Below are 13,408 nucleotides of genomic sequence, written 5' to 3'. Positions count from 1 at the left end.
TCACATAGATATAGTTATTAATTGAGTTATTAATTCACATGCACTAATTCTAATAAATTCAAAGTAAAGAAATTAAAGATAAGAACTGAACATTTTGTCCATAACATAATTTATTATCTGGGTATAATAATGCTTTAACTTTTATATTCCACTGTGTTCTCTCTAGAGAGCCTTTTATCCAGGCATCTCCAGGTAGCTGACAGCCAAGGTTCTCAAATTTTAGCTTTCATGAGAATCCTCTGGGTTGTTTGTAATAACACTGATTCCTGGGGTCACCACCAGAGATTCTGGCTTGCCAGGTCTGGGGTGGGACCAAAGGGTTTGCATTTCTAACAAGCTCTCAAGTTGCCAGTGCTGCTAGTCCAGGTACTACACTTGGGGAACCACTGGCTTCAAGGACCATCTATCCTGCTAGGATTGTATTTTCCATTAAGGAGCCATTTTGAAAGCTGTAAAATGAGCAAAGAATTTTTCTCCCCTGCTTTATTTAGATATAATTGACCTATAACATTTGTAAGTTTAAGGTGTACAGTGTGTTTATCATTGAGTAAAGAATTTACATAAGGATCTAAGAATGCTGCAGTGTTGATAGGGAGATATTTTGAATATCATCTAATATTATTGTTTGTTCCTGGAAATTCCGATTCTTTTCATAGATGGTGCTCCTCTCCTTAGTCAAAGAAGTTAATCACATCAACACCTGCATGACTAATTGCCATCTGTGCTCTCTGGAACCTTGCTAATAGGAGAGCATGTCAAAGGTCTTTAATGAATTTTAAAATGTTCCACTTATAGATGATTTTGAGCACTTTTATGTAAAGGAAATTATGGGCCTCCTGTCTAATATATTTCATTCCAAATAAATGAAATTGAGCCAACCCTTTTGTGTGATGTGGCATTAAAGTCAAATTAAAAGATGGAAATAAAGTCTGTAGTTACATAATCTATATAGCTTCTAAAATGAAGAAGGAAAAAATTGAGCCACCAGATGAGCCCCCAAATAGGCCCACCTGTCAGGAGAGGACTAAGGAGTATTCTCCACTGTCAGGAGCACACATATATATCTCCCGTTCTTAAAAATAACAGAATTAGCCATAGCTTAGGCCAGGCAAAAACCTGAATATTTTCAATTATGAATATACAACCTCTGTCTGCCCCTGACTTCCTATGAGGACCACTTAATCTCTCACTGTATTTTCTCAGTTCCATAATAAGGGATAATTATGTGGCCCTGCCCCGTCATTATGTGAGAACACTATTAATGGAAAAGAGCTCTTTTAAAAACTTAACTTTCTGAAATACCAATAATGGTCCAAGCACTCATTAGTATATTTGGTTAACCAATGTACCTGAGATTTCACACTATGCAACATGAGTTCTAATGGAGAGCAGTGAAAAAAAGAACTCTGTTTTACATATAGAAATGTAGCAATAAGGGGAGGAGTGTAAATTAAAGTGATAATCTAAATGCCGAGGACAATTCTGCCTTCACATATATTAACATTAATTTTATTGTACTTACCTTTTCAGTAACTACTATATTTTAGGTTAGTAATCACTGACTTTGCTCAAACCTTAGTCATTTTCTATTCATTCATTCATTCATTCATTGAACACTAATGCCTAGTGTTCTATTTGAACTGTGGCTGGCACTGCTCCTTGAACCTACATTTTAATAAAAGTTATGTAAGTCTCAGCTATAAGACATGCAAACATGAAATTAAAAGAAATAAAAACAACAAATGAAAAGATGCCTGGCATTTATGGGATATGTAATTTAAAAATAAATGAAAAATCAAAGTATCAAATATGCAGGCTTTCTGGTTCTTCAAATGGTTGCTTTACTTTTAAACTATATGAAATACTTATATCTCTATCATATGTTCACTTGTCAAATTTCATTCACTAATCGATTCATCCATGCATGTCACAGGCATGAAAATAAATTAATTTTGCAGTAATCATATTTCAGGACAGTGCTTACAGCTATAGAACACAGCATTACTCCAAGAAAAATTGAAGACGAATGTTTCCTACAGAAATAAAGCCAAACATTCCTCTTTCACAAAATCTCCAATAAAATTGGTTAAATAGTATACATATATCAGTTTCAGGCTAAATTAAGAACTTGAGTGATGGTAAATCAGAAGCCTTTTTCAAGTATTTTGGAACAAAATAGAACATTAGTATTATGGAACTTGGACTGTAGGAAATTTCACTGTGGCTTTTCCTTTGTGTTTAATGTGTTCTTTAAAAGCAAAATATGAGTAAGATATATTTCTAATTATTTTAAAGACTTTAAAAATTGTATTATATTTCAAATAAAATGATCACTTTTGATATATTTAAATAGATAATAATGTTTTAGAGCTTATCTATATTATATGATAAAAACTTGAATTGCATAGCAATTATTAAAGGTGTATTTGGACCAAATACTGTGCGAATCTCTGGTGGTGCAGAAATGAGTAGTCTAGAGGTTGACCTGAAAGTGTTGAGGTTAGTGTTCCTCTTTGTTACTAGTGGACAGGATTTTTTTAAACACAGACTTAACTATTGGACTAAACAGTATCAGAGCATTTATTGAGCAGTTTTAGACTCTGACGAAAAAAGACTAATATTTCAGAGCAATAGACAATCGTATCATATACTCTGGAACCTAAAATAAGCCACTAGATGAATATGTTTCTTTAATAAGCTTACTAAATTAAAATTTAAATGTTCACACTTTGAGACAATGAATAGCAAACACTTCATCTCTGTAATGAAAACTGAGCATGTCTGTTTTCTCCAAAAATGCTTCAGTTTTAATTGTTTTAACCCTGCAGATAGCATTTCTTCTCCCACTACATCAAACCTATGTGAAGTGGTACAGAATTCTGCCCTCAAGAGATGGGCTTCTATTTAGAGAAGTGCTTCTATTCTTTATACTTCTCTTTTATGATAGCTGTGGGCCACTGTTTTGTCTCAGAAGCTTATCTGCAAAGCTCTTCTTAGACAATATTTTGAAGTGGGCCAAGTTTGTTTTGGATACTTACTTTTGAAACTATTCAGTCCCTTTTTGAAGATATCTATCTATTTTAGTTATTGGTCATTATTAATCATAGGATATAAAAAATTTAAATGATCACTTTATTATTAAAAAATCACAAAAGGAAATAAGTATAAAACAAATTTAAGTAATTAAATTTTCAAATTATGTTTTATAAGTATATAGGGTTTATAGTTTGGAACTGATTGAAGTTTGAAGCTATATGAAGATTTTGAGGATACCCTTTAACGAGAGAAAAAAGACAATACTTAGATATAAAATTTGAATATAAATATGTACTTTTAATGACTTAAATCCCTAGACTAAAATCTCCAGCCTTGATCTCGATGAGTGTACTGTGTGATGGCGCTGATACCCAGAGGATAGGTTACATCTGACAAAGCAGACCCAAACCGAGTTCTTGGCTCCTGGCTCCTTTTGCTTAGCATTTATCATACACTATGACCTGCTCTACCTCATCTTCTGCTCTCAGCCTCAATATAAAAGCCTCTCTGCCTTTGATGGGACAATTATTTCACTTATTAGTTTGAAAATAGGTCTGAGAAATCCAAACAGGTAGCTTCTGGGATAGCCTGCAAGTCCCTAGTAGCCTAAGCAACTTCTATTAGAGTAAGTCCAGATTTGTAAAAAAATCAAATCACTGGAGAAAATTACAGCAGGGAGTCAGTGCTAAAAGGGCCTCTCTTAACATATATTTTGAATTGGTCAGATGAGAAGATAGGAATATGTAAAACAGAGGAAAGATAGAATTCTTTAAGTGATTTCTAAAAGATTATTATTGCAAAAAAAAATGTCAGCCTCAAGATTTTCCCAGTCATAGTAATTATAATTGACATTTATAAAGCACTTTGTGTGTGTTCAGGCATTCTCCAAATATGTTGCATTAATTCCTTTAATTCTCCAAACAGCCTTATAAGATAAATATTTATCTTACTCTTTTATTTTTAAAGATGAGGAGACTGACACTTGCAGAGGTCACGTATCCTAAACATTTCAGTTTTATAGTAGAAACCAATGAGGACACGAACGACACTTTACAGCAGACTTTATTATGATTGTATCTGGAATGAATTTTCTGAAAAGGTTGTAGGTCTCACTATCTATTTAGAGGCTAAGGGTTTAAAGATACAGATATTTATAAACATTATGAACACACACAATTTTTATTTTATCTAAATCTAATATTTTGATAATTCTGGGAGATCAATTGCCTATGTGAGCGCCTTGTGCAAGGAGAACATAGGTAACATGATCAATAAGTTTATGGGACAACTTGAAATTAAGTCTGCTTACTTTGGACTAGAAAGCATTCTTCTCCTTGAGCAGAAATAAAATAAATAAGTAAACAAAATACATGAGCTGCAAGTTTGTAATTTGATTATAACTTAAAAGCAGACATTATAGATATATGTACAAAATGTTGGAAAAAATAGAACAAAATATTAGAGGTGTTTGTGTTGGGGTCGTGGGACTATGGCCAATGTTCTTCCTTCTACATATACTTTTCATTTTACTTAATGAGTGGTTATTACCTCTATGATGAAAATATTTAAGTATGGAAATAGGAAATGTAATTATAGAGTGCTATAATCAGAGTCTTGGAGTTAAATTATCTAGAATAAATTTCTATAAATTATGGGCACCCATTATTTAAACAAAAATTTAGGAAGTAATATGCCCATTTGTTAGATTTGAGATCTTAGAAACTTACTATGTCAAAAGGAAACCTACCTAATTATCAAGTTTTATATATTAGAACTAGATATTGGATTTTTAATATATACTTATTGGAAACTCCTTTATATTAACCTAAATTTTATTTTACTATTCTGGCTTAAACTTAAAAATATAGGAATGATCTCTAGTTTTAAAAAAACAAAGGGAATGTTTTGCTCATTTGCTAGTAATTTTGAAGTTTTATTCAAGGCACTCTGCTAAGCACTAATTGAGGCTTACCAAGACCAACAGAATGAGTCCCAAAGAGTTCCCAGTCTAATTGAAGACATGAAACATTTACTCAAATAATAGTTGGATAACAAATTGAAGACATTAGAGAGATAGACTGTAAAATGAGGGTGAAAATTAAATGAGGCAACATATATAAAGTGCTTTGAACATTGCTAATACACAGCATAATAATATTAGATATTATCACCATTGTTGTTATTGTTATTTGCAAAATTTTTTCTTCAGTGTTGATGAGATACCACGTTTTAAAGTGATATGGCTATTTACAAGGCACATGGAAAACTGGCCAAATAACCTCAGTATGTCATTTGAGAGCATTTTAAAAGGCTGGTTTAAAATCTGAATAATTTTAAGATTCCATTGAATAGTCCCCTTTATAATTATAATGACAGAAGATGGTATAGAAGATCATTTGTGTATGAACAGAACTTCTTGTTAATGTGTAAAAATTATAGTCAGGAAATGGTCAGGAAAGGAAAAAACTTACTAAGAACACATAAAAACTATCCCATAAATATGAATCTCTTCTAATAATCTTATTGCACAAAAAGATCAAGGTTATTATCTTAAGCTTTCTGATGACTTTCTACTTTCCTGACTGTATCTGGGTCCTTTCCCTGACCTATTAGGCTTTCTAGAGACCACTCTTAAAATCTAGTTTATTCTCAAGGAAAAACAGAACATGGCCAGCTCACAATAAAACAAGTGTCTGCATACTGAATGCTTATTGCATGTCCAATGCTTTATGAATCCAACCTTTTTGAAGTTCGCATTAACACTGCGAGACTGGCACTAATGATCCCTATTTTTCAAATGACAACATGGAGCCTCAGAGAGATTGACTGACTTTCCCAAGGTCACGAAGCTCATAAATGCCATAGCAGGAACTCACACCTACCTTGGTCACGTCACAATGCCGTGTGGAAAATTGAAGAAGTTTTACTAAAAAAGAAAAAAAAAAAACAATATATTAGGAAATACTACCTTTTAAAACATATAGAAATTTCAGGAATAAAACATGAGAACAACTCACATGAATGGAAATATAAAAGCAGAAATTTTTAAACCAGCTGTTCTCTGAGAAACCAGTGGTTCTATATTGTATTCAACAGAATGTCTAAACAAATAAATACATATATACTTTCATTCTGAGCAGATGTTGTAAGATTTTTTTTTTCATTCTTAACATTGATTAATTTGATCTTCCTTGAAAATCATTTATTTCACACCCTAAGTGGCACATTTGAGACTTCTAATTGGGGATTGCTCATATCCCAGTTTTCTTGGAAGTCAGCATTACCTTGAGACCATCCTAGTAGCTCAGTGTCAGGAGGGAGTCAGGATTCACCAGCAAGTGAAGGCCCCATCTCTGACTTTCCATTATGGGGGAGCTTCTGCCTCTTGTTCAGTGTCTGGATTTAGAAATGGACATGTATTTAGCGAGTGCTAACAGTCACTCCTGGCCTTCATGGGGCCTTTGATTTGCCCTAAGTATTTTGTTTCTTACATAGCAGCCTCTACTGCCTATTAATTTGACACCGATCCTTAAGGACAGTAATCCTACATTAGAAGGAAATTGGTTTTCGTAAATATGTCATTGTTTCCATTTATGGAGGAAAAATAATTTGATGAGTGCTCTTTAGAACCAGATAATTTCCCAGGGAATTGTCCATCCTTTTGCTGGTGTAAAGGGGCAGATGCCGCCAGACCACATGCAGCTCATTCAGAACCATCGAAGAGCCTCTTCCTCTGAACGAGAGCTGCTTTTTAATTAGACTTTTTAGATGGTCTGTGTAAGTCATAGTAATTCATACTATCAAACACATAATTATCTTAAATATTTTAGGATCTCCAGCTGGATTTAATTAAGCAGAAGTTAAGCAGAAGGCTTCCCCCTGTTTATACTCACCAAATGGTCGTTGATTTCATCTAAATTTTAAAAGTCCTGTGTTACGTATGTTTTTAAGGTTCTGAATAACTTTTTTGTTTTTGTTTTTACAAATTCTGGTATAAAACAAAAGAAATGCTTTTCTAAAATGAAGAATCCATTGTTAGTTATTTGGAAAATGAAAACATGGGCTGTAGAGTCAGAAAAACTTGGGTTTGAATTTAGATGCTGCCTCCTTGCTAAATAGAAGACTTTGACTAAGTCTCTTAATCGTTCTGAGGTGCAGTTTCTCCCTCAATAAAATGAAGAGGCCATTTACCCCAGAGGGTTGTTGGGAAGGTAAATAACATGATGCCTCGCCATACCATGTCTCCAACAAATTTAAGTTTAAGAAGGTTGTTAATAATCCTTTCCCACTTACAAATCCTTTCCCACTCTCACTCCATTCCCTGCCCACTCAGCAACAATTATTGTTATTCTAAAATTTCTAGTTATTATCTCCATGATTTTTAAGATTACATCTGTTTATGTTCCTAAGCAATATACATACATCCTTTTTTTCACCTTAGCATATTTTTACACTTACCTCTGTTCTTGGCTCCAGGTCACCTCCTCCGTGAAGTCTTCCCCAATTCCCTAGGCTCCAGCTCCTTGACTGTCCCTGACTTTAGGACTGTCCCTCTTCTCTAACCCATTCTCCAAAAAGAATCCTATCACTCTCCCAATTAACACTCTGGAGGTTCCCCAGTTCTCCACAGATCAAGGTTTTGTGAAAATTATACCTTACATTTCTCAATTTTATGTCAGACTTACTGATACGTAAATCAATACAATGTGTAGATACTAACTCATACCTAACAATAAATATAGTTTTAGATGCCATTATAACTACTCGCCCCTAGTTGAAATATTGTTTAAATGCAAATCCCATTGATGAAAAGAAACATATGTATATTTTTCATTTTCACCCCTTTATTATCTTTTCTTATGTAAAACTACCTGCAGTCGTGAAAACCTGTTTATGTCTGTTTCTGACTCTCGTGGTCTTGAGTTAAGAATGGTGACTTGTTAAGTGACACAATCATTGTTGTGGAAGAATTTTTTTTCTTAAAGCAATTTGAAGAAAAAAAAGAAAAGCAACTTGAAGCTTGAAGAAAAAAAAAAAAAAACATAGGAAGGAAAAATACTCAAAGCTTTAAATAAGACTCCTGAAGTAAAAGTTGGCCCTTTAGTTACCTAGAAGACATGACTATTAATCCTTTACAAGCCACAGATTTGATTTGTTCATGCCCAACGAGCTGACTTCTTTATGGATGTTTCCATTGAAATTTTCAGCAGTTCTATTGATGCCACTTGTTAATTGAAGTCCACATTGATTGCTCTTGATTTCTCTGAATTCTTTATTTTGGTCTTGATATGTATAGGTGGCACCGGAATGCCTTAAGGGGTCCTTCAGACAACAGTCTTTTCTGGCTGACAGGAAGGGCAATGGGACATGCAGCTACAAGCATACTGTTCTTACTTGGGGTGTTTTGGGACATTGATCCTCTTCTAGTCAAATAGACAGAGAAAGAAAGACTATACTCAATAGTAAAGCTATATTAATTTAAATGTCTTTTTTTCTTTTTATACTTTTCTAGGAAATAAAAAATCGACTTCAAAAATAACCATGCGGATCCCATATAGCACTCGCTGGTGCTTAATACTCTTCATCTTTATGCATGTAAGTAACACAAAATTATTCTAAGCTATGTTAATTAAGAATACCAAAATATGGAAGAATGTTTTTGGTATGAGTGAATGCACATTAGTCAAAATAAACATTGCTCTCCAGAAGCCAAACTATAAGTTCCTCAAAACTGTCATTTTCTTGATAGTTTGCTAAGAAACCTCCCCTCAGAACTTACACTGATTTAGTTTAATGTTAGGTTTACCCAGAAATGTGAGCATTGTTGGTTTACAAAAATGTAGCATTCATTTGAGACACCTCTTTATTATTTTAGATATTAATATTGAAGATTAATGATTTTTTGGATTAAATGTTTTTAATGTTGGATATGTGACTTTGAGTTATAGTTTCTGGGCTGCTATCCTTTTTAAACATCTGAATTCTTTCAGTCTGTATATTGATTCTCAATGTATTTCTTAGCAAAAACTCACTAAGAGTTTTAAGTCTTGACATACCACTGTCATTCTATAACTCTCCAGCCTTTTAAATCATGTCCATTTTATATAATTCTATATTGTTTTATTCCTAAATTATTTAGCAAGTAATCAGAACTTTAATTGTCTTAGAACTATAATTGACCCTATGAAGCTTATTTTTTTTCTCAACTTTGTTAACCCACCATCACATAATTTTAATAGCACACAAAAGGGAGATGAGTAAATTTTTTATAAGTAAATTTGGAGTTGTCTTGATCCACATCAGAACAACAATGGCCAATTAATTGTAATTGACAGCAAAGATCACTTAAGTATCTGATACAGTTTGCATAGGATTTCATGATTTCCATTGTTCTTTAATGTGTAGTCACAGGCTTACAAATTTGCATAAATTTTACATTACTCAAGGAAAATATTACTAATATTCTACAAATGTTAATTTTTAAAGGGAATTTTTATTTTGTAATGTTATACATCAAATAAATGATTTATGGGGATAACTTAAAATAGCCCTTTTTGCACCTATTTGGATAATGAGTATAGTTTATTTTATTATGTAAGATTATCGTATTATCTTAATCTTTAGATAAAGTACAGTATAATCCAGTATTTAGAAATGCAGATACTTTTATATCATTGGAAATATAATAAAAAACATTTAACAAGAATGTTGTAGAAACTATCAGAATATTTTATTTCATCTCTAAATGTCCGAGTCTTATTGCTCTTCTATAGATGCAGAAATATTGGTATATTCTATTCATTTATTGATATCGTTATTTTTCATAGATCAAGTGAAATCCTACCTGATCAACTATATGTGAATATTTCTAAATAATTTCATCTCATAAAGCATATGATTATATTAGACATTCATAAAAAGGAAAGCTAAAGTAACTACTAGATAATAACAAGATAGTTTGAGTATTATCCCATCACCTCTTTTATTATGAAGGCTACTGATAATTTTTGGTGTGCTATAAAACTAAAGCAGGGCACTTTTATTCAAAACTTTTACCCAATATATTATAAAATTCAAAGATTGTAAGAATTTCTTACATTTGCATGAGCCATGGACAGAAATGTCCTATGGTTTGTGGACATCCCTTCACTAGAAAAACATAACTGCACAGGGCACTTCAGTGGTTTTGTGTTCTCTTTGCATACAGAAATTTGCTTCTCTATCTGCATTTGAATTATATATTTTATTTGAAGGACTTGTCCCTAAAACCTTTTTTAACCATCAGTTTCCTTTCACAACACTCATTATGTTCCACATTGATACTCCTTAGAGAAAAGTAAATTTCTTAAACAAAATGACATTGATTTTAATTACTCCAATATACTTCTTACATTATTGTGAAAAAACACTGCCAGTATATTTATTGAATTCTACCAAACGGATTTCCAAATGGACCTTCAAGTATCAGTTTGAGTCACAACATTCCATTAGCTTCCATCTACATCAATCAAAACCACCCACTCACTTCCTCTCCCTTATCTGCAGTAATGCAATAGGCTTAGGACAGTGCTTAGCACATAGTGAGCGCTCAGCAAATGCTAGTGATGATCATAATGACAACAACAATGATGAGAAGCATTTTAATGATGTTTCCTTAGCTGTATCCCCCCATTTGCTTTGAATTTATCATATATGCAGCTGTTCGGGTGTTTACTGCTTAAGTAGAAAGTACATAGGACATCAACCAGGTATCTGATCCCACCTCAAAGAACCAGGATTAACACTTTACAAAGTTCTATTTTATCCTTTGTTACTTTGAAAAGTAAAAGTAACTGAAAATTGCCAATAATTTTGGCAGCATACATTATTGTTACTAAGGGTGGTGACATGGGAATCCTATTGGTTGTATCAATTTGTGGATTTTGGATTCATATTCCCTTTAGAGCAGTTCAGACTGTGGCAGCCAATAGGAACCTCTCCCTTCAGCATAGTCACATTCATTAGGTTTGAATCATTGCAGAGATGGACCATGTCTCTAACGCCTTTTTAAAAAATATGTATTTATTAAATTGATTGGGGTGACATTGGTCAACATGAACATATAGGTTCCAGGTGTGGGGTTTTTTTTTGTTTTTTTGTTTGTTTGGTTTTCCTTTATATATATTTTTATTAAGGTATTGGTTTTTATGTTACAAGATCTGTATATTGCACCGTGTGCCTACTAGCCAAAGTCAAATCTTCTGTCACCTGATACTGGGACCTCCTTCACCCTCTACCCCTTTCCCTCTGGCAATCACCACACTGCTGTTTGTGTTCATGAGTTTCTACACAGAGCAGCTCTGTCATCATTCTGTCCCTGTCCTTCTAAAAACCACCTGTACTGGTAACACAAAGGTAGGCCGATTGCCTTATATCAAAGCAGGAATGACTTGAGCACATGACCATTCAGATCATACTGCTTCCCTCTGGACTCCATGATTAGCGTGGATGAAGCCTCCTAGACTGTAAGCTCCATGAGGGCAGGGACCTTGCCAGTTTTGTTCACTGCTGAATCTTCAGAACCTAGAACAATGCCTGGCTCGTGGGAGGCATTCAAAGTATTTGTTACCTGAAAGAACCAGCGATGTTTCAGCTGCAGACTACAGCTGCCGGTGGCAGCGTGGTGGTCATATGTGTGGAGCTTTTTACTTGAACCTACTTTGCCCTACCCTGTTCATAACATGATGCCTTGATGTATGTTATTTTTGGAAGAAAGTCACTGAAACATTCAGCTACCCCTGGAAAAGTTCATCGTCAAAAATCCCATGTTTAAATATGAACCAGACGAGGAGCAAACTCAGGTTATTATGGCTCATCTTACGAGAAGGTTCTAACTCCTCATTCTTTCAGTGCTGAAACAATTTCTATGTTGAACCGGCTCCAAACCAAGGTCACTGGTGATTGTTTTGATATTGCAGGAATGATAAGATTGACGCTACTGTCATCTGCATGAAATACATCTACTCTATCAGATGCTCATGTATCTATTACTGAATTTAAAACAGCATTTAACCAAGTAATGTTGTAACTAAAAATACAAGTACAGTGTTTTCCCCTTGATATCTTTGCACATACTGCCTCCCCATGGCTCCTATGAATTTCCAACTAGTGCTGGAACATTTCTTAATTGGTTGTCTAATCCATTTAAAGATAGAATTCAGACTGTTACTTCTGGAAGGAATGCCAAGCTTAAACAAAATATCCTTAGTGTCCAAAATAACTAATAGAAGTGACAGAAAGGATTTATATATGACATATTCCATCTTCTAATTTGATTTGAAGATGATGAGAAAGTGGCCCAGAAAGAAAGAATATTATAACTTGACTAGAGGCCTGGTGCATTCTTGCACCAGTGGGATCCCTCAGCCTGGCCTGGCCTGCAGGATCGGGCCGAAACCTCCAAGGGGTCCCAGATTGCAAGAGTGCGCAGGCCAGGCCGAGGGACCCTACCAGTGCACAATTGGGGCCAGGGTGGATCAGGGCCAGGGAGGGACACGGGAGGTTGGCCAGCCGGGGAGAGGTCTTGGGAGGGTTCTAGGGTGTGTCTGGCCCGTCTCACTCAGTCCTGATCGGCCGGACTCCAGCAACAAGCTAACCTACTGGTCAGAGCATCTGCCCCCTGGTGGTCAGTGCACATCATAGCAAGCAGTTGAACAGCCTTAGCATATCATTAGCATATTATGCTTTGATTGGTTGAATGACCAACTGGTCGACCAGACACTTAGCATATTAGGCTTTTATTATATAGGATGATTCTCATATCAACTAAAGATTCTAACAATAGAGCCACAAAGTATCTAAACTACACACATAAGCTGAATCAATCATTAATATATCTTATTGTGAGGACACCATGATTTATTAAAGACCATGGTTACATTATCTTTAGTCAAATTATTAACACACATTCATAGAAATGTTAAGGTTATAAAATACAAAAAGAAGTCTTAGTATTAAATCTCTGAAGTATACTTTTTTATACTCCCAAACCACATTTCAATTCCTGATGGAATATCTAAGCATTTAATAACTTATAGTTATTGACCTTTCACAGTTTCTGGTGTCTGGAAATATTTTGTAGTGTTGATCTTTCTTGCTAAACTGTAAGCTATATGAGGGCAGGATCTATGCTTATTTTATTCAGCACTGTACCCTCAGCATCTAGCATAGTACTTACTTAGCTCATCAAGTTCAATGACTGCTTGTGATCGATCTTAAAACCAGTGAGAAAAGGGTCATATGACAACAGAATGGTGTTCATCTACATTGGTAAAGGGTTTGTACATTTTAAATCGTTTTTGTTGGCTCATTAACTTCTCTTTTCTCTGCCATA

The 13,408-nt window shown here is 34.3% G+C and overlaps 1 protein-coding gene across 2 annotated transcripts in view; it reads left to right on the top strand.

Annotated features, from left to right (window-relative positions):
* The window catches only part of CALCR (calcitonin receptor), a 74,915-nt gene that overhangs the window by 37,206 nt on the left and 24,301 nt on the right, over positions 1-13,408 (top strand). For both annotated transcript variants that reach the window (XM_080664612.1, XM_080664611.1), the window contains exon 3: positions 8,549-8,631. In XM_080664612.1, the coding sequence (XP_080520738.1) occupies positions 8,549-8,631 (83 nt within the window). The remainder of the gene's footprint in view (positions 1-8,548; positions 8,632-13,408) is intronic.

This window comes from Plecotus auritus, assembly GCF_963455305.1.
Source record: "Plecotus auritus genome assembly, chromosome: 4".
Taxonomy (NCBI): Eukaryota; Metazoa; Chordata; class Mammalia; order Chiroptera; family Vespertilionidae; genus Plecotus; species Plecotus auritus.
The sequence above is the reverse complement of the archived record's forward strand: the minus strand, read 5'-3'. Positions and strand labels throughout refer to the sequence as shown.